The sequence below is a fragment of the Calypte anna genome, chromosome 3, assembly GCF_003957555.1.
Source record: "Calypte anna isolate BGI_N300 chromosome 3, bCalAnn1_v1.p, whole genome shotgun sequence".
Classification (NCBI taxonomy): Eukaryota; Metazoa; Chordata; class Aves; order Apodiformes; family Trochilidae; genus Calypte; species Calypte anna.
Genome location: NC_044246.1, coordinates 25,421,311 through 25,444,004, shown reverse-complemented (window position 1 = coordinate 25,444,004; position 22,694 = coordinate 25,421,311). Strand labels below are relative to the sequence as shown.

General features: G+C 39.5%; 1 protein-coding gene across 1 annotated transcript; it reads right to left on the bottom strand.

The window, feature by feature from the left end:
- Window positions 1-285: 285 nt before the first annotated feature.
- Window positions 286-22,694, bottom strand: RRP15 (ribosomal RNA processing 15 homolog). The gene is made up of 5 exons (XM_008496609.2): window positions 22,621-22,694; window positions 19,587-19,870; window positions 17,617-17,714; window positions 16,596-16,797; window positions 286-543 (listed from the first exon to the last, which is right to left on the bottom strand). Exons 1-5 carry the CDS (start codon window positions 22,682-22,684, stop codon window positions 394-396), a joined length of 798 nt encoding a protein of 265 aa, XP_008494831.1. The 5' UTR covers window positions 22,685-22,694; the 3' UTR covers window positions 286-393.

The window sequence follows — 22,694 nt, the reverse complement described above, 5'->3', positions numbered from 1 at the left end:
GTAAGAAATGCCTATTGCAAATTGCTAACAACTTTTCAAAGTGCAACACTGATTTGCAAAAGCAGGCACACTAATACATCAATGGCCATGACTAATGTATAAACTTTTAATGACCTTGGCAAAATCTTTCATTGGGCAGGTGCCACTATTTTGACTGTACAAAATGTTTTGGAAATATGTTGAAAATTATACATGTTTTGGAAAATATTTCAGTATAGCAAATGAAGCTATATTAAATAAAAGTTTGACATGGAGGAGAAAACACTCCAAAGTTGTGCAAGTCTCTTTTTTTTTTCTTAAAAAGATATCCTCGAAGTGTTGTACATTCACAGAATGCTGACTTTTTATCCAAATAAAGTTAAGATAAAACATTATCTTGAGTGGTTTTCAGTTTCATTCACTGTCATCTTGTTTCAGACCTCCTCCTTGTTCAATACTGCCCTCTCCATCACTTTCCTTGTCCCAGTCTTTCATAGATGCTCCCATCATGAAGTCATCACGCAGTATTTTCCATTCTGGTCCCTCTTCAGACTTCACTTCACCCTGAATGTTTGAGGGGAGAAGAGGGAACAGATGAAGATGAAATGACTGTGAAAGTTACTAAAAAATAGAAGTTCTTCATGCAATCAAAAACACACCTCTCCCATTCTTAAAATTTGCATCACACGACCTACAAAGGGCTAGTTCCTTATGCATGTAATACATAGAAATAAGCAGAACAATCATAAATTACTTGATGCTAATAAGCAAACTTTTTTTAACTAACCAATGAAAGAAATACAGACACAAAACAATTATTTCTTATGGATGAAATAGTCAACCTTGGGCATGGCTTCCTTTATTTAAATCTTTCTTGGCAATCAGAACGGACTCATGATATCATTTATTAACCCTCAGGTGCTGCTTCATTAGAACACTTCTTGGCACATTTATAAAACACAAATATGGATTCAATAAAGAATCAAAATTCCCCAAATTTAATATTTAACATTTTCTGTGATACGTGGACCAAATCCCCTTTATGTGAATGATTACCTCACTACCTGGGCTTGTCATATAGTACAAAGCTGTCTCTAAAAGAAACAAAGTTGATCTACAACCAGCAAACTAATACCACCTTACTCCAAGTTTCCTACCTCTTGAAAATGGATAAAACTGAATCCACACTACACAGACTGGTGACCAATTAAAAAAAAGTGACAAAATAGTTTTAGGTTAGCACTGAAAACAGTGCTTGGTTGGAGTTTCTCCTAAGCGACAGATATTTCGGCAGTGCAACAGCCCCATCATGTGGCAACACTTTTGAAGAACAGCTTGAAGCTCTCCATTCTTACTGAAGGAAAACACTGTTTAATGTACTGACGAAGAACTTAAGAGGCTTAAGCCTTAATAACAAAACACTTCCAAGGAAAATGTGGCTCTGAAAAACTCTCCTTCTAAAGTGGAATCGGGGGCACTGAAAACAACATTTAGTTTTGCAAGGCTTTTGAAACAAAATTAATACAGGCACCTCAGGTGTGCCCTTCCCATTCCCCTGCTCAAAAGAATAGACCCTGAGTCACCCTGCTTTAAATAACCACCAGCTCCAACTCTGTACAGTGGATGGGGGTCATGTTACAGGATTCTCTGCAGAAGCAGCTTTGCTTACTATACGTAGTAAACATATGAACACTGCAGACATTTGCTCATGCCTCTTCTTTGTCATGCATGTGGGAACTCGTGATACACAGAACTACAGCATATTTAAGCTGATGCCCGTGCAATTTTTTTGAAAGAGCAACATACAGAATTTTATAGCAGGAGAAATGAGGTGTAGAGAATGCAGGTCCAAGGCCAAGTGCCAGGTTCTGCACTTTGGCCACAACAACCCCATGGGGAGCTCCAGGCTGGGGACAGAGTGGCTGAGAGCAGGCAGGCAGAAAGGGACCTGGGAGTCTGGATTGACAAGAAGCTGAACATGAGCCAGCAGTGTGCCCAGGTGGCCAAGAAGGCCAATGGCATCCTGGCCTGTATCAGGAACAGCGTGGCCAGCAGGTCCAAGGAAATGATTCTGCCCCTGTACTCAGTGCTGGGGAGGCCACACCTTGAGTACTGTGTCCAGTTCTGGGCCCCACAGTTCAGGAAGGAGATTGAGGTCCTGGAGCAGGTCCAAAGGAGGGTAACTAGGCTGGTGAAGGGACTCGAGCACAGATCCTGTGAGGAGAGGCTGAGGGAGCTGGGACTGTTCAGCCAGGAGAAGAGGAGGCTCAGGGGAGACCTTATCACTCTCTACAACTCCCTGAAAGGAGGGTGTAGCCAGGTGGGGGTTGGTCTCTTTTCCCAGGCAACTCTCAGCAAGACAAGAGGGCATGGTCTCAAGTTGTGCCAGGGGAGGTTTAGGTTGGATATTAGAAAGAATTTCTTTACAGAGAGACTGATCAGGCATTGGAATGGGCTGCCCAGGGAAGTAGTGGCTTCTCCATCCCTGGAGATATTTAAAAAGAGACTGAATGTGGCACTCAGTGCCATAGTCTAGTAACTGCAGTGGTAGTGGATCAAGGGTTTGACTTGATGATCTCTGAGGTCTCTTCCAACCCAGCCAATTCTATGATTCTATGATTCTATGATATCACACAAACAAAAGTTGAGTGCAAAAGTCTGCCAAAGAAGAAATTTTAAATGCAACTTCTGCTCCATTTCTTTTTGAAAGAATACCTCCCAAAACTAGGACAGCAAGTTTTAACACAATCAGTCCCAAAAAGGAATTTCCCAGGGCCCAGTTCAAATACAGAGAAACAACAGTTGTTCTTCAAGGTGCTTGCATTGTGTTTAATTTCATACGTTTACTCCCCAGCAGCTCACACTACTGCCTATTCCTGAGTAACTCTCCCATCCCAACAACCTCCCTTTTCCCCAGGATAGTGCCTCCTCACCCCTCTCCACTCTTGCAGCAATTCCCTCCAAATGCTATTACTCAGTAAAGTCTGAAATCATCACAGACAGGGTAATCAATTAGCTGGAATTAAGGAGTTATAGATAAGGTCTGCCTAGGCACCTACCTTAAGATATTCACATGGGAATAATCCATGTTAATACAAACACAGGTATTCTGTTCTGGGACACAATGAGAGGGTAGCTTTTCTTTCCCCCCACCCCCTTTTATAAGTGTATTTCAATTATTTTGTGTTTACTTTTGCACAGTACAGAATGGTCAAAAAGTAGTCTCCAAGCTTTTCTTTTTAATCCCAGACCTTAAATAAATCACTTTGTGAACATGCCACAGTGTAAAATTTGAAATACTTAAATGAAAAAAAATCCCATCTTCCATACAAAAAAAGTCCAATTTTCTTTTTTTTTTTTTTTTTTTTTTTTAATAACACCAAAGATGTGCAGAACACAGATTTTTTTTTACTTATTTGTTCTGGTTTGTTTTTTAGTTGGTTTTTTAGTTTTTTGTTTTTTAAACAGCACAGAAGCAACAGGTTATTGTCAGCAATGACAGTGAAGTGGCTCAGGGTTTGAAAAGCTCAGTGCTGGAATTCACCACAAGCTACTATTCAGCATCCATTAGACCTTCTTTCTGGCTATGTCAAGTGAACAACAGGACAAAAGAAGGACCTCGACAAAAGAGGGATTCTGATCCTCCATACATTACCCACTATGTAAGGCACCAAAAAAGGTTTGAATAGAGTTTTACAACAAGCCCTGAAGAAAAAGGCAGAAGTAGCATGTCCATGCCTCAAAGATGAAGATTAAATGCTTGAAAGCAAATCTTTAATCAATTTTAAGCATGCTCCCGAGTGAAGAAAACCCCATGTTTAGTATCTTCATTCCTAACCCATTCACTACTCTATTTTCCCCTAGGAATAACACCTCCCCAAATCTATTGTATCACAAAACATTCTTGGACTCTTAAGAAAACATGCAGCAAGACTATTTGTTTAATTAACAATCAGTTCAACTGTAACTTTGCTTCTCAACTTGCTTTAAGTCAGAATGTTAATACACTTTGGTTTTCAATGCCATAATGTGGTTTCATCTAAATAAACCAAAACTTGGCACATGGAAAATAAACCAGCTTTTGAACTTACAGTCAGCTGTTCATCCATATCTCCCACATTTCACTACAACACTGAAGTCCCCTTTGAACATCCCCAAACAAACCAAAGCAGTCTATATAAACATTAACATGTAATGCAACATCAAGTGGATCCTTCAGTGAGGCAAGGAATGAAAAAATTCTGCTGCTGCTTTTTTTCCTCCCCTTTTTCATACATACAAGGGTTTGTTCTTTGCCTAAAGGTGTGACAACCTATTTGAAAAGCTCTGAGAGGCAAAATATCTCACGAGTCACTGGTACACAGTCATGCACTTCTTACCATGAACTAAAACAAAACAGTCCAAAAGACTGTGTGGTTACTTTAGTGCAGGCACTTGCTGGGACAGATCGATAGTCCAGCTGAGAAAAGATTATATAAATAAAACAAACAGCATCTTGCCTGCCTGGTATGCTACCTAAACTATCACAGCATCAGCTTAAATTTAACATAAGTAAGGCTCAGTAGTGAGGACACATGTCCCAAACTAATTCTGGTTTGAAGACATACCTGCTGAGATGTGCACCAGCACAAGATGAACTGAAATCATTAGCCAAGTCCTAATAAATGACTCTAGGATTAAAACCAACCACTCACTCACCAAACAACAAAGCTTAGGTCTGTTACAACAGCTATTATTTGCAGAATCTGGGCTAGAACTGCTTGCTGGATACTTGTGAAGGAATTGGGTCTTTGAAAACCTCATGGCATCATCATCAGCTGTATGATCAAGTTAGAAATCTTCCTGTTTTGGTTAATTTCTTTACTACTGTAAGAAATCTGAGCTATGTAATTCACTCTGGGTAAATGCCATTATACAGTAAGTATCTTCAGCTGAGAGCAGCCAAACTCAAAACTGGAGCTGTGGCTAACTGGATGGGCACTCAGGTGAAAGATCAGTCCTCTCTACCCTTCTGAAACTGCCAGAAGCAGCAGCAGGATACTTGAAACTGCACATAGCTGCTTCAGTCTCAAAAGGAGTGCCTTATCCCAAAATCTGCTTCCTTTGAAAGGCTTAAGGAATTAAATTCAGTCTGTCTGAGTCACAGGACATTGTCATTTCCATCTGTTGCTCTACTGGCACAGCAACATCTTAAAACCAGAGCCAGAAAGTGCTGAAGCATTTCAGAACCCTACACTTGAGCAGACTGAAGTCCCATAATGCTTACTGGCAAATAACAGCATTAAAAGATATGTTTTGAGACCAGAGCACTCAGATTAAAGACAGCATTTCAGTCTGCTTTCCACCAGAGTGTGTCACTTGAATACACCCCAGTTTCTGCATCTGCAAAACAGCAAACATACCTACATCACCACAGAGATTTCCCTACAGCCTGCATCCAGAAGGCAGAAATGGCAGAGTATCAACAAACTTAACATTTTTCAGACCTAGGAGTTACAATCACTGCACTGGGCTCCCATGCCTTTGCTCAATATACAAGATGAAATGCCAAAGCTTGGGAGCATCTCTCTTAACCATCACATGCAGTTAATGTTTATTTGTACCTGTCAGGGAAGGAATTTCTAACATAAATCTCTCTCAAGCAACAACTTTAAGCCCTGAGAAAACAATTCCAACATGTCTAATTAATTTGAATTGCCTCCCCAGGTTCCTCCCTGTTGCTGAATGCAAATATCTAAGACCCTGAAATACAGGGAGGCTTTTGTCACAATGAAGAAGTTGTGTATCTGCAGAACACATTCTTGCACACATCTAACAATTACCTTCCCTGCCAGCCTACATCTCACTGCAAATGACTGCTGCTTTTCTGTTCCTCATCCCCCAAACAAGCTGGTTTAAACCTAGCTCAAAAAAACCAGCATAGGCATACAATGACACATGTTAAATCTCCATTTAAAGAAAAAACAAAAAATTAGGAACGAGAGGAGGATGTGGAAAATGAAGGGCACTGGCGAAATAATTTTTCCTAAATTTGTCTCAAAGGGTAAGAAAGCAAGTTTCCTTGAGCTAGGAGGAAATAAAGAAAACTGCAGCTGAAGTATCTAAAGAAGCAATATAAGCAGAAAATTAAATGTAATTGTTTTGGACAGAAAACCAAGCAGTATTTAATCCTCAGTGCTGCTTGCAACTTTAACTGATTTGAGTTGCAGTGAGATACTGACTGTGAGAAAAATTCTGGTGTGCTCCTGATACCAAGCAGGCAAAACCCCACAGATCTGGAAACTAAGAATATATATAAACTAAGAATATATATTTCCACTATTGTGAACTTCTGAGCTGAAGTCTCTCACCAACTCACATTGACTTTGGGAATCACTTTCAAGCTTGTACACATGCAATCTGGGCAATGGAAACCTAGTCTGCTGCAGCTAAGTCTGCACAATCATGTATTCCTGAAGGTGAAAATCATTCAGTGCCCGTTTGTATCCTCTATCTGAAAGTGAAATTAGAGCAAATTAACTGAATTAAATTGCTTTGGTATATTCAAAAGTGATGCTATACTGCAGGTATCAGCAGTGGCACAGGAGATTTCCTCGGGCCATAGGGTCTCTTGTGCAGATCAAAATCTGTACTGGCATTTTTAGTGAATAAATCTAAGAATGAAACTTTTTTACAGTGCATTTTTAAACCTCCTGATCCTGTTCAAACTCCTCTGCAAATAATGCACTGGAATTATTACTAGAAGCATGGCAAATATTTACTTCCTTTTTAAGCACAGCCAGAAGACCACTCAGAGCTTAATGACCTGCATAAGAATCTCCCCAGCCTCACCTCCTGCTCCAGGGTTTACTACAAATGGGGATGTGTGAAGGAGAAGGAACGCTTTGGGTTGGCATACAGAGGCTTAAACATGCCCCAACCATAGATAGATCAAAACTGAATTACAGAAATTCTAAGAATGAGCATTCATCTGGACTTAAGAAGAAAAATCATTGGCACTGTTACTAAATTTTTAGTTGCAAAGTATAACCACAGAAAGATCTCAGCCTTAGTTCATCAGAAACCTCGTAGATCAGTATTTCTGTCAGAAAAAGTAAAAATATTTAAAGAATTCAAGTGTAACACGGGGCCCTTCTGCACACAGGACACACTGAAACTCTGCAGCCCTTGCTGTGCTCCAGCTCTGATAACAGCAGTCTTGGAAACCCATTTGCTGAACAAGGAAGAAATTTTACCACATTGCTGCTGCAAGACAACGCCTGGCCATAGAGACACTGAGAGTCCCTATACACATTTTAATGAGTTAATGAACAGCATGGGCATGTTACACTCAGGAGCTACTGAACACACCTGAAAATAAGACTCACCTAATGAAATAATCTTATAGTTAAGTTACAACACTGGTATGAACAGCTACCTTTACTCATGGAATATTTTCTTGTGAAATATACTCTGTAATTTTAAATTCATGTTCTGTCAAATACCAGGCAAAATGACAGTATTCTGAATATCAGGTAATCAGATCACTGTCTTTAAAACTGTCAAGCCAAAACATTCCACTGACAAAGACAAAAAGGTCTCCAAGCAAGTATTTTTAAGTAGGTACCAAATAAAAATTAGCTCAAAGCAGACTGCAAGTTATTACAGGAAAGAAAGATAAATTCCCTGGTGTTAGGTTCCCACATCAGGACAGAAAGTTTCACACAGTATACTTTTTTAGTTTGCCATCACTGCTCCATTTCAGTAATTTTTAGTTTTGCCTCCTCTATAACCAAAACTTCTTCATTATTCTCACTTACTTACTTTTACCTTTGTATCTGCAATGCCTTCTTATCACTACTGCAGTGAAATTCCTGCCTACCATACTGGCCACTACTATCTCAGTGTTCATGTGTTACTCCTATCCCTTCTTCACCTCTAAGTCTCCTTACAGCTTTTATGTTTCATAACATCCTCTGCTTGAAGCAGAGGATCCTTAGAGCAAAGATCACAGAGCACCTGTATCAATTAATTATGACACAAAGACCCAGTGAGCATTGTGGTTAAAAACAAACACATGATCAAGACTTCTGTAATTAAAACAATGTCTGTTATACTTCCATTGCTTCTCAGACAAAAATGAGCATAGTAAGCTATGGTATTCAAAGCAGCTGAATAACAAGCTCTTTGTCCAGAAGCCATGTTAGGTTTAAGGTCACTGCAATGCTTCCTTGAGAATCTTAATTCTGACTTGGAAATAAGACAATGTTGTCCATCAGAAATAACAGCTTTTCATGCTAGCTTATCAGGGTAATCACAGTCTGCAAAATATTGTTTATCTTGTAAAAAAAAAAAAAAAATCAGCAACTATTATCTAGTTACCAAGAGCAAACTTATAAGGAGCCCTTCTTAAGAGCTTACATTGAAATTTATAAAAGGAAAATAACAAACTAAGAATTATGCCATATGGATTATATTCAAAATAAAGGAAGAAAGAACTTCTCCAGATACTTCACATTTCAGCCCTGAAAAAAATGCCACACAGCTTCTCACAAGCCAGAAAAAAAACCCACCTCTATCCATTACCTGGTCCTACATTTCTCATTTGATGCATTAATGAAGACACGACAGAGTTTAAGATCAACCTAGACATTACCCAGATCCACAAAAACCTTGTTAGTTGCACAGTTCCCAAACCATCAAACTGGAAAATACAGTTACAGCTGAAGTGCCCATTAACAAGCATCCAGCCCAGAATAAGGCCTTCTGCATTGCTGCCCCTCAAAAGTCGAGTACTAATGTCTTCCAACAGTCTACTTCAGACAAACAAACAGATTTTTCTCAGATATCACCCATTTACGCAGTACCTCAGCTGGGTGCTGAAAATTTTCTGCAAGTTTTTACAAAAGCTTGCCTGTTCATCCACTAAGGAAACATGCAAGCCCACAGCTGTTGAGAGTATGTTTTGGATTTTTTTTTTTTACCTTTCTTCTTTAGAACAAATTAGCAGTTTGAAGATTTTTAAATAATCTGCATTTGACTCAAATTATTTCCTATAAATGATGCTGAAATCATCCACTGAGTGAGTGAACCTAACAGAGTGAGTCCCATAAGGGTGCCTCAAACAACGAACACTACAGTAATGACCAAGTTCTTCATTTCCAGCACTTAAGAAATCATTGCACAGAGTAGCTGATGAGGAAGACATGGGGCTAATAAAAAGCCTTCTCTTCCTGACTCAGGATTTCCACTTACATTTGAGTCCCAAAACAAGTATAGGGATGGCAAAAAAATACAAGGCAGGAGATGGAGGGGAAAAAAAAAAAATCTACCACAAAGAACTAGCTTTTGTGTATTTTTATTGCTAACTATGAAATACTGAAGTTTTTATGACTACTAAGCAGCTTGTCTGGTTAAACCTCCTTACCCTCATTGCCCCTGCTTTTACTTAAATGGCTTTTACAACATATTCTAAATGTTTGCAACCCCAAATTTCTTTTACTTTATATTCCTGTAATTTCCCCAACACCATTGTGTGTGAGTGGCAAACTCATTAAGAAACAGACCATACCCCTCAACACAAACAGGCTGCTTTGTAAAAGCAGTTTAAACCTGAAGAGGGAATATGTAAACTGCCCCCTATTTCAATCCCTTATCTTGGCCATCTGGCTACCCTTTCTCTGTGCTTCTGACCCTTCCATCTCCTTCTGCGTTCCTCTGAGTTTTCCTAACTGCTGCAGATGGAGAAGAAATGACACAGACCACATGCAGAACACTGTCAAGGGTTCAGCAAGAAACCAAAAAGAGATCAGAAGACACAACCACAAGCTGCCAAAAAGACAGCTTTAGTGTCCTTTGTAATAGTAATAATAATAGGTTAAAAAAAAGTATATTTTCTAACCTTTCAATTAATTTCAGAAACACTGGTTAAAAACTGGCCAGATTTTCCCATTAAAAAACCCCCCACAACTGAACATAGCAACAGTCTAACCATTGGAAGCAGTTTAACCCACCAATCCCTAAGTCTACTAAGATAAACAGATGAGTAGGTGCCTACAGAGGTAATTTATAATACACATCTATTAATTCATCACTCCGGAAACCAAAACATTTTATACCTTAATAAAACTTCAAAGTAAGGGAATCACTTTTCAAGATAGTTTCCAACCAAAAATGCTTAGGTGGGGGAAACAAACTGGTTCAGACAGACTAGCTCCATCCAGTCTTATTCCCAGAGAACATTTTTTTTTTAGAACTTTATGAAATGCTTAAATCTATTTTTCTCTAAGTACATTACTCTGCCTATAAGAGTTATGAACAAAGTAGACAGCTGTTTTTACAAGATTTCCAACTCAATTTAGTAGATAAAAGTTCAATAGGATTTGACTTCTTGTGCTTTGTGTACTTATAGAAAGATCAGAAGAAGATGTATACCACAAGTTTTTCAAATGTGGTTGGTTTAAACATAGTTTTACTGTAAAAGCCCTTGCAGCATCATCTGGGAAAACAAAACCATCCTGTGCACTAATAATCAAATAGCAAGGCAAGTTAGTCTCAAATATGACAGATGAAGCTGTCTCAACACTGCTTGACATTTCAATCACAATTTCCCTGTTTATATTCTCTTACAAAATCTGCCAGGCTTCAGCTGCTTTAGGCTGAAACCTTTCACGATGTTTCAAGTAAAAGACACTTCAGTCTTTTTAACAGGAAGATGAACTTAAATCATTTTGTCAACAGGTCTAAGGAGGAAAGAGACATTTCCTACAGGCATGAATTAAAACCTTGCATCATTCATTTTCTTTTTGGACTTAAAAGCTAGCTAAGGACTTACTCTGGAGCTACTTACTCTGGAGCTAGGAATATGCCTTTTGTTATGTCCACAAACATCTCCCCAGATCTTGTCAAGTTAAAAACATCTGGAGGACTTCACTCCCCAAACCTGAGTTGTCACCTCAGTAGATATGACCAGCATTTAGTATCCAAATTCTCTTAAAATCTCCTCACCAACCACATACTCAGAAGACAGCAAGTCTTATGATGACCAACAGGGACCTGGGTCTTTGTGTGCAAGCAGCTGTCAGGGCTGCTCTAGCATTAGGCACCAGGATGCCAAGCTGCATGCTTGGCTCTCAGGGAAAGAACCTGTCAGGCACATAAGACACAAAGAGGATGAAAAAAAGTCAATGGAAAGAGAAAAAAAAAAAAAAAAAAAAAAAATCACACTCCTTTTTCCTTCTGTAGTTTTGATCTGATCAAGTAGCTGACAAAGAGAGAGGAAAGGGAAATCTGAGGATAAAAACACAGGATGAAGGGTGAATCTAGTGAATAACAGCCATCATGCAGCCCTTAATCCACTTATCTAGAGTTGAACTCACAGTATCAAGTTCTTCACATCTATCAACCAAATATACACAAAAACATTAACAAAGAAGTACATTTCCATGTTACCACAGACATGGGTCACCAGCTCGGGTGATAGGAAACTGAGCTTCTAAATCTTAAAAACCTAGCCCTGTTGATGACCCAAACTGGTTCAAGTCAATACATGTTCTTTTAAACAGACTCAAAGTAAAATGTCACAGTCAAACAAATTCTAATATTGCACATCAACCCTTTACTTAACATAAGGAATTTAGAATATAGCAAACTGGTGGCAGGCTGCACTGTATCATTAAGGATAAAAATAAAAATACAATATACAGTTAGGTAGTCAGCAACCTTTTAAGTATCTGCTCCAAATATATGCAAGGTGGCCTTCAAGAAAATATATACAAATTTGGGAAAAACAGAAATGAATGTTTGATTTATGAAGACATTGAAATTAAAAGTTTCTGTGCATGCAATGGGAAGACATTTATTAAAATTGGGAGAACACATCTACTCTGGCTGCAGCTGAACTAAATTAGTACTTGGCTGCCCCCCTCAAATCTGCTGGAATACATGCATGCCTGGTTACTCCTCCAATTAGTTCTGTAAAACCAGGACACAACAGCTGTAGTAATAAACTTCCACTAGTCTGCAATGTCATTATCACCTAAGAAAAGAAGTTACTTCAAGATTAAAAGAGTTTTCATCTATGTCTTCATCCATACTTTAGAAATAAACTATTTCTTACAGCTGCCTGAAGCAATTGTTCAGGCTATTGTCTCTTCAAACAGGTATATGGATGAAAATAATATTTTTCCCCTCCCCATTTCTGCACTGTGGAAACTGTGGAAAAACACAGAACATGCCAGTACGTTTGCATCTGTTAGAAAAAGTAGGCAGTCACCCTGGCAGGTTTTAAACGGATCTAGCTTTTAAGCTGAAAAGCAAACTTATATCCCCATCTAACTTGGAAAATTAAAGCCCCCACGCTGCTTCTTGTTTCTCTGCAAGTATAGCTGTTGGAAGTCTGGTAGTCCTCTGGTACTTGAACAATCTTAAAATTACTGCTTAAAAATAAAGTATGAATACTAAAAGTCTTATGAAAAAAAGAAAAAACATCTATAGCAAACAATTCTAATCACTGTGCTTCCAATTGACTTACCAAACACTAGAAGCATTTATAAAATAGACTTGAAACAGAAGGAAGTTTCTGGAAAAGCATTTTACTTCAAGTCCCATATGAGCAACAGCTGATTTGAAATAGCACCTGCATTCTTCTCTGCTCATCTTCATCAATAAATTATTTTAGAACAGGTACTATTTTGAGACTAATACACCAATTTTTTCCAGATGCCATCACAACACAGGAAGCAAACTGTACCTCCAAGTCATGTAGAAAAATTACATTGCAGAATTTGAACCATGGTTACTGAAGTAATCCTGCTCTAACTTCCACCACTGAAATGCTCTGCAACAGGACTGGTGTAAGAAAATTAAAAGTTGAAGCGAACACAGGTGATGCAGAAAATCAGGAGGCAAAGACTGAATTTAAAATTAAATGTTGATAAGCGCAGGTTATTCTTGTCACAAAGGATATTTCTCATTTTCTTGACAGTTATTTATATTTCCCTGGAAAATGGCTTACCACTTCATAATGCTTTACAAGCACAAGTGAAGCTGAAAAAGTCAAGATGAAGGCTTCTGCTACTGAATGATGCTGTTCTTATGGACATGAAGCAAGGGAAAAGAGTGAAGGCTACACTGGGAATGTTAACTCTGATTTTTTAAAATCTTCTTAGAGCTGGGATTTCAAGACCTCATGGAATTCACTACATCAGCCAATATGTCTGTGCAGCCCTCAACTTCACTCAGTCATGGATGCAAAGGTACTTCCCTGACCCATAAAATGCTACAAGGACCGAGATTTGCTCTATAGACATCCTACTTCTGTATTTGTTCTATAGACATAATGATGACTTCAGACTCCAGGTTGGAAATGTTTTTTTAAATGTGTAGTTTAATAATGTTTCTTATAGTATCATATGGGTAGGAAACTGCAAGACACAACCAACTCATACTGAAATGAAGATCTGATCTTCAAGGGTTGTGTTGAACAAGACTGAAAGCTCTCGTATCTCTCAATAAATGCTTCCTTCCCCAAGAAGAATAAAACCACCACCCCAAACCTCAAAAAGCCCACACAAACAACAAATAAGGGGAACTTTAAGAAAAGAAATTACTACATTTATTATTTTTTTTCCCCACATTGCAAGGCTTTCAGATAAGGTGGTGAGGGGAGGGAAATTAGATTATCTTACCCAGAGGCAAGCAGCATGTATATGACATCGGAAAAACACAGGAAAATATTTACACAAGTCAGCTGGCTCAGCAACGATTAAGAAATACCTTGATAAACAGCTAATGATATGAAAAGCAAAGCTTTTGGCTTCAGTTCAGAAAAGTAATTACTCCCATCTGGGCACAGAAAATCTGAAGAAGGGCCACAGTTTCAAATAGCACAGGAAAACTTTCACAGCCTTACAGTCTTTCTTTCATAGCTCCATTAGATGGGCACATACCAAGTAATATTTAGGTCAAGGGCTAAAAGTATACAAGACTGTGAGTGATGTTCTCATAGGACACAGGTTACCTTCCTATCAATGCAAGAAGCTGATGGAAACAGAGAACACACTTAAGAAAGTGGTTGTACTACTATTAAATCCAACTGCTATGGATGGGACCTTACAGAGCATTTAATTTCTTTCTCTCACGCATACTCAGACCTGACTAATAGCTGTCCACAACAGAGCTTTATAAGGGGTTTAACAATCCTTGGAATCTGGGAGAAACCACCAAACTTTCAAAATTATGGCAGCACATCTTGCATTCAAAACCACTACAGAGTAAGAAAAAGCATTTGCCCATTCTCACAAATATAGTAGTTTCCTTTCATAGCACAAGACTTGAGTCAGGAAAGGTTTGCTTTCACTGGGAAAACTTTATTTTGCTGGTTTTCTTGCTGACTTGTTTTATGTGGGTGGGGTAATGTTTTTAATTGTTCTGGACCTCATTTTAATTGATGGCAGAGTGCCTGGAGTTTGGTATTGGCATCTCTTCCACTGTTTTGTTGAGATAAATAAATACATTTTCCCCTTTTTTAAAACTGAAATTCACTCCATACTCTCAATTGCTAAAAAACAAAGCATGCTGTTACAAAAAAATCCCACAAAACAAACAAAAGCTTTCAGAGGGCACAAATAATTTACCAAACTCCTGCTGCAAGGAATTCACCACCCAAAAGCTTCAACCCTGCTTACTAACCTCTGAAAAACCCTCACAGACCAAGAAGCAGAGAGATGACAGTGGAGGCCAGCAGTAGCATTCAGTTGCTGTATGTCTGTAATTCTGAAAAGGAGACTGAAAATCCAGTTTTGGCCTCTACGTCAAGCATCAAAAATTATGAGGATGGGAGCCTGATAAATGGATAAGATACATTCTGAAGAGAAAATAAGGCAGATTAAGAACAGCTTAAAAAGAAGTTATTAAAGAGTTTGGTTCACTACTCTGGTCACCAAAGTAAATGCAATAAGGGAGAGAATGAGAGGGGTGGTCTAGCCAAGCAGACATGTCTATTAAAAAAAATAAAACCAAGCAACACCACCCCAAACAAAAAGCCCTAATGCCCTCCCAAGAAGTCAAACCTACAAGTATATCCTTACATGAATGCAAACTCCAAAATCCACAGGTTTTTTTCCACAAGCAATATGAAAGCAGCACTTATATCAATACCCAAAGCCTATGCTAACCAGTCAGCAGCTAAGTGCTCCAGTGCACTTTAATGGAAATATGCTGTTACTGATGCTGCCAAAATAAGACCTTTTTCCATAGTATAGAAACAATTACAATCTATGTTTTCTGACCTGGTGATTAAGAAAATTGTCCTGCTACAATGAGACAAAGAAAAAAGGTCCTCAGTTTTGCTTAGCTATTGATTCAGTGCCTACTACAATAGTAGCTGGCACATCACTCTGATGTTGTTCTGCTATTTCAGGGGAGAGAGAGGGGAAAAAAAAGAAAAAAAAAAAAAAGAAAAAAAGAACCACACACATGCATGGCCCCCCACCCAAACAAGCAAGCTGGAATTACTTAAGGAGAAATAAAGTGTCAGCACCAAGCTAAATTGTTCTCATTATCTGAAGAATTTAGAAAATACTTTAATACTACACTTGCATGAAAATTGTATGAGATTTTAATGCCAGGCACTGTTTCAGCATGCTCCCCAAGTGCACACAAACAAAAAACATATGACAAGCTGTTGTCTCCCAACTGACTAAAGTATTTCTTCTTGGCACAGAAAAGCACTTAGTTAAGTGCTGTGAATCTGGGCCAACAAAGTATTCCACCCACTTCCAAGCACAAAGTTCAAACCTGAACACAAATGCACAAAACTGAGCAGCTTCTGAAATACAAGAAAGAGTATGGCTGAAGAACTTGTTTTCAACTCTGAGCTACTTGGTGAGTTGAAAGAAGTGATAAAGAGCTGGATGAGTACAACTATACCGTGTTTCTCTCGAGCACATCTGGAAAAAGGGGAATGGGTGAAAATCTATCTTTTCAAATCAGCAAACTCAAAATGAGCATAACTGCAATGAAGCCATATCAGTCTAACACACACACAAACACACACATGGAATTAGGGAAAAGAAAAGCCTGTACAGAACATTTAATGTGTCTCAGTTTCTTCCTATTGTGGTATGTATTTACTTGTATGGCAAAATCCTTCAGTTCTAGAGACTGCAATCTGGAGGAAGTCTGAAATGCCCCAAATTATGGGTACACACAGGTAGTACAGTCCAATACACCTTGTGAGATAAAGAGTCCCTGTGTCTTTAGTATTTTTAAAGAGATGAAAACTACTATTGTCCAAATTCCAAAAGTCACAACCCACTACAACCTAGCAGTTCATTCCATGGTTGGTGCAAAGTCAAAAATAAAATCTAATTTTTTGTATTTTTTTTAAACACACAGCTAAGCCATTACTTGTACACAAGGCTTTATATCTTATCAGAATTGCTTCCAGGGTTTTGTACGTTGATGCTCAAAAGACAGGGAAAACAGGCTAAGAGCTACTTGTTTCCTTCCTTGAGCAGTCTCAAAAAACCGCAGACCACTTGGATCACAGATGTTCCGAAGAGCAGACACATTAAGACAGTTGTTACACTGAGAAGGTAGCTTTTATGCATTTTCTTCTCCCAGTTTAGGCCTACCTTTTTCCTTTTTCCAGCTCTTACAGCAGTATTCTTACTTCCTTTATCACCCTCCATGTTTCTTAAAACGTCGATGAAATCTTTCTTTGAAACAGATGACAGCAGCTTAGCACGCTGCCTATCAGAGCTCCCAGCTTTCTTCACCTTCTCATCAACGTTCTTTTGGTGCATCCTGACAGCATTAAATAATTGTACAACGCCTCTGGGATGGGGAAAAAAAAAACAACAACAAAACCAAAGTTTTTCACTTGAGTTTCCTTTACAGAAATGAACCCTCTACAAAAGCAATTATTCAGTTCAGATGCTGGATGGCTTCTAGCTTCCCAAAATGGTTACTTAGAATCACAACTCAGTTAAGAAGTAACATTTACTAGAACCTCATTTTCACTTTTCCTTCACATTTATTGCTAGGATCCAGTAACAAACAAATCCACAAATAACTACTCAGACCCCGAAGTAGGCATGATAACATGGCACTGAGATCAATGCAAGAACATGCTACTCATCCTGCAATCAGCTATTAAATCCCTATGGTAAGATCTTAAAAGCAGCTGAAGTATGGGGACAAGTTGAGGAATGAGTAAGGAGACAGATACAGACAGCACATCTTCAACTGGTTCTGCTACACCAAACTACCACAGTGCAGTACAAGCAGCTGAATGTAACAGACTCAGATCTGGTGAATCCTCTGCAGAGAAGGAAAAAACAGAACAGTAGAAACAACTGTTCTGCATTTTTAAAGCATTAAATTAACAAAAGGAGGGGATCTAACAAAGCACTTCTGTCAAGCAAGCATTACATTCCCAACTAAATTTTTATTCTTTCATAAAGCTTCTGAAATCTTTTGTTGAACTTGATACTGTTCAGTGCAGACCTGTACATAAATCATTTGGCTCCTGCTAGTCACTTCTTAAGAAGAGTTCAATCAGATTGGAAACAGATTACCTGCAAAGGTCTTCTCTTCCCTTTCCTCCTTTTTTTGATATACATGTTTAAGGAGAGCATTCAGAAAAACTCTTACCTTGTAGCAATTCTCTGAAGATTTCTTTCTTTGTCTCGGTCTTTGACAACATCTGGCTTCACTCGGCACATCATTTCCCACTCCTGCTTTTTTTGAAGCTGCATTATAAATATTGTTAGATGAAACAGCATGGAGTGTTTGAGAATGCAGCATGCCCTGATGCAGTATGTAGCAAGAAGGAAAGATAAATCAACAATGCACAATTTGGTTTGAGGCTAAGGGGAGCTCAAATATGGGGCTGGACAACAGGTCTGAGGCAAGTCGCTTGCACTGACACACCAAGGGCCACAGTCAAATCTGAGTCATTTGCCTTCTCTAACAAAAACTAGAAAAGTCACACTAGAGTGAGACTTCTGGCTGAAGACAAGCAAAAGCAGTCTAGAAAAACTCAAATGCTTTCCTTTCACATTGACTTGTACAGACAAGGAAATTATTCCAAGGCAGCATTCAACTCCAAAACTTCACAACTGATCACAGAGGAATTTATACACAATTAAACCCTGGCTCTATCCAGATAGGCATGTTGCATTTTGAGCCTTGGGAATTTGACTTACCCCTGCTGAATAAACCACAGAACAGCTTTGTGACTGACAGTGCCACACAGCAAAGTCTGTAACAAGAATAAAACCACCAGGAAGAGCACCAAGTGCCCACCAGAGAGCAACTGTTGTGCACAGCACTGATTTTTCTCTTATTTTTGAGGCTTGCTCAAAACCAAAATGATCTACTTTCCCATTACCAGGGTCCATAACATCACCAGCTTTTTTTGCTGCAGTAGTAGAGCACAGAATTTCCCTTGCCTCAGTTTCAGGAGTAAGGTTGTGAAGTATTTTTTTTTCCCTTCTGATAATTTAGCAGTATTCTAGTCTGGTGATTTTGTATTAAGCATGTTATATGTAAGAAATTTTTCATGGAATTTCAGGATCCTTATCTTTATTCCAGGCAGACTACTATAAATTTGTGAGTTTATGACCATGTTTTGGCTTTTTACCAAAAAATTGTCCTATCATAGCTTAGATTAGCAAGAAATTAATAGAAGGCAGACTATTCTCATGTTTGTCTGAGAGTAACAAGTCAGTTTTGGGACCTGAAGCCCATTCCTGCTTTGGAGTTAACCCACTTATCTGGTGGATTAGAACAGGTATTTAGGACAACCAAAGCTGAGCAGATGTCATACTGAAGCTCTCTGTATACAAAATTCAGGCCATGGCCTGACCACAACATGTCTCAAACTGTGAGGTGGATAATCACCTGGTGATGTTATTGAAACAGAACTGGCATGATGAGATACTAGATCTAAAAATGTGTTTTAGCTTGAAGGTAAATCAATCACAGCCTAGAATTTAAAGTTCCACTAAAGGCACACAAGCAAATTACTTAATTGCCAACATAGTTTTGGCACAACAGTTTCAGAACCAGAAGCAACTTAGGGCACAGACACTGTAACAGGAACTTTCTACCACAAAAATCATCAAGGAGAGCAAACAATGATTCAAAAACCAACAATTACTGCAACCTCAATCTAGAGGCCTTGGATTTTGGAATTCAGCAGAGAATTTCCATGAAAGCAGTTTTCTTCCCTTTGTCCCTCTCACTTCCACGGAGAGAACTATTTTAACTTCTAATGCTGACAAAGTGAAGTACACCCCAAGTTAATAACAGCAATTAGAAAACTAAGCTTAAATCAGCTGCTTTCACCTTTTCAACAAAAACACCTTCAGCTGACAGACTGGAACAGTCCTGCTCCCGCAGTTCAGCCTGCCTGATGGCCCAGAAAAAGCAGTGAAGGAAGAAGCCCTACAGCATGACTATCTAGAAAGTAAATAAATTGAAGCAACTAGAGATCACTGTGGAAGAGAATGTAAAAACTGAGAGCCTCAGAGCACTCTCCTAACTCCCCACTGAGGGGATCTTGCATGTATCCCAATCTGACTGTGACTGCACAACAAAATACTGCATCTTTTTCTCACCTTCATTCTCTTCTCCAGCCTTTCTTGCTTTTCCTTTTCTCTCCCCTTCTCCAGTTTTTTGTTCTTGGACAAGATAGTGGATTTATTTTGCGGAATCTTTTTGTTGAGCACTTTTGCCATGGCATCTGCCCAGCCTGCACCTGGGCCAGCTTTGGAGCTTGTTGCCTCCTCAACCCCTTTGCCAAGGGCTGATGTTTCATCTTCATCATCACCATCACCATCATCTTCATCTTCTCCTCCTGAAGAGCAGCTGTCTTCTGGAATTTCTGAGCTTAAGTCAGAATCTAATGGTAAAAAAAAGGTACAGAAAAAAGTATCAGGAGTTGTGTTTCTAGTAAGGATCCATCAGTAGCTTAACTTGCTCCATATGTAAATGTTATCTGAGTTCAGGGCCACGTACTGCTTGTTGTTATAATTCCTCAAGTAGGCATACACCAGCATAATGAGTTTATTAGAAAGCATCCAGTGCGAGTGCTTGGGCATCTCAGTGATGTTTTAAAGATATTTAAGATGCTGGGTAAAAGGTAGCCTTGGAAAATTATTAGTTGATTAATAAATATTATGTTTAGGACTGGCAAGATTTGGAAAAAAAAAAATCACAAAACACCATTTTCCAGTTCAAAAATCAATAATTTAAAAATGCACATACACAGATGTATACATATGTAAGTATGTGTGCATGTACATACTCGTATGCAACAGTGACATCTAGTGCCTGAAAGCAACAGCCACTGGGACTGAGCTGGAGAGGAATAATTCTTACAGGAAAGTAAAATTAGCTGCCCAAGGAAAATATAGTTAGCTTAAAGAATCAAGATAGTTGTCAGGTAACTCAAAAGAAAGAGGCACTGAGCTTCCCTGGAGTGAGTAATGGCTCAGTTTCTTGATACACAAATAAACCAGCCCCAAGTTCAAGTTTCCTTACCTTATGCCCTCTTCCGAACAGAAAAGAAGGAATCAAAGTTAAAATACTGAAGTCTTGAATCAAGCAACAGCAAGACAGGAGAGAAGAGCCAGCTGGACCCAGCTGGATGGCAAATCAAACATATGAAGAATCTGCCACTTCCCTCATCAGTCTGTTCATGGCTCAAATACCAAAAATAAATTCTTAAATGGTGCAGAATGAAGTACAATGGAATGGGCTGCAAGTTTTGGGTGTGCTAAGGTATGTTTGGTTATTTCAGTGGACCCACTTCATCCCTTAATCAAGACACTATTAACTACCATTCCACCAATATCTGAACCACCCAAAAGTGGCACATTAATTACACTACATGCAAGTCTCAGGGCTGCAAACCAACTGCTGGACAGAAGGATACTGGTTTCTGACACCTCTGCAGTCCCACCAGCTCTGAGATACCAGCTGACTACTTTCCAAAGAGTATGTTAAAAATGTTACATACTTCTGAGCCTAATACTTTACTTCATAGGCACTACTACAACCCATGAACTACCTTTATCAACCAAATCATTAAAAGAGTTAAGTCAGGACTGCTTCACAAGATCTTTCCATAAAGCCATGCAGACAGCTATAAATTATAATCCTTATTAATCAACTACCTATTTAATTACTTAACAAACATAAACTCTTTTGCCAGGCTAACTCTTTATTCTGCCTTCAGCATGTGTCTTTTTGAACCAACAAAAAAACCCCAACAACGTAGCAGAAAAACTGTTAAGTTAAAACAAAGCCTCTAATGCCCAGGCACATTTAGAGGTTTAGACAGCATTTAGTTATAATCATGGAAAGAAGGTAGATTATATTTAGATTGTAAAAGTGAAATAGAAATATTTACTGAATACTTGTTCATTATCTACATTGGTGAGATTTTTACTACCCCCAAGGTGAACACAGTGTTGTGTTATGCTACAGGTAGGGTAAATTAGGGATTTTTTTTCCTTACTGGTCCTTACCATAAATTGGAAATTTAGAAGTGGGGAATTTGTTCCACACATTCAGAAACTACTCAAGGTATCCTTTTGATTGTGTCAGTATCTCCACATCCTGATTTCCAAATTAAAAACAAAAAAAAGTCAAACCATTGCACAAAAAGATGTGCTGCAGCCTGGTTCCTACTTGTGAAACAACGTGCCAAGTTTTCACCCCTAAGACTTGTCCCTGCTAGAATATTGCTGGGTTTCAAGTAAGAATGTAACCTCTGCTTGTGACACAGTATCCATACTGTTAAAAGCTAACATCTACTGCTACCCACTCCCACACAAGGCTTCCCCTTGGCTTCAGTCGTGACCCTCAAACAAGACAGAATCACTGTGAGGATGATTCCAAATGACAACCTTGATTGCACCCCGAAAAAAAAGAGAGAAATACAATATTCAGTTACATGATACAGTTAATAAGTTATCACAGTGATGCAAGGATTAGGTTGATGCACAGGAAGATGCAAGAAAGAGTGGAAAACCACGTGTAAAGGATGAAGCATGAGTGCTGTATTCTCTGTGCTCTCTTGCCGGATTACTGCAATTGGGGGTACCTCTCGGGTTTCCTTCGGAGCAGGAAGCTCGTACAGAAAGACAAACAGAGGCAAATACAGAACCCATCGCACTCCCGAACTCTTCCAGCTCAGCCCAGTCACACCCCCCCCACCTCCTCAATAAACGAATACCCCAGGACCACACGGCAGCAGCAATTATTTGGGTGGGCTCAGGTAAAACACGAGCTGCTGTTGGTACTCCGAGGGCTAAGCAGAGGCAAACCAAAAGGCACAGCGCAGGACGGCAGGGCCAGCGGGCTACCAGCGGGCTAGCAGCCGGCACCACACCAGGCACCGCGGGGAAGCCACCCACGGGGGGCCCCACGCTCCCAGCCCCATCAGGAAGGGGCTTCGACCCCTGACTTCGCCTCTGCCGCCCCGCACCGACCGGCTCCAGCCCTCGGCCCAGGCTCCGGAGGAGGGAAGGAGGGGGCAGAGAGGAGCAGCGGCCCACGGCGGGGTCTGGGGAAGCCTAAGAAGCCTGTCCGAGCAGAGAGGAACCCAGACCGCTTCCCGCCCCTCCGGGAAGCGCTGCCCATTACCCCCGTCCGCCTCCTCGCCCGCCGCAGCCCCGCGTCCACACGTGCCCGGCATGGCAGCCGCCATCTTCCTGAGG

Excerpts from the sequence above, each read along its gene's own strand:
- RRP15 (XM_008496609.2), bottom strand. The coding sequence starts at position 22,684 with ATGGCGGCTGCCATGCCGGGCACGTGTGGACGCGGGGCTGCGGCGGGC. Across the intron at positions 19,871-22,620 it reads GGGCGAGGAGGCGGACGGGG|ATTCTGACTTAAGCTCAGAA; the intron begins GTAATGGGCAGC and ends TTTTACCATTAG. Across the intron at positions 17,715-19,586 it reads GGCTGGAGAAGAGAATGAAG|CTTCAAAAAAAGCAGGAGTG; the intron begins GTGAGAAAAAGA and ends TTTATAATGCAG.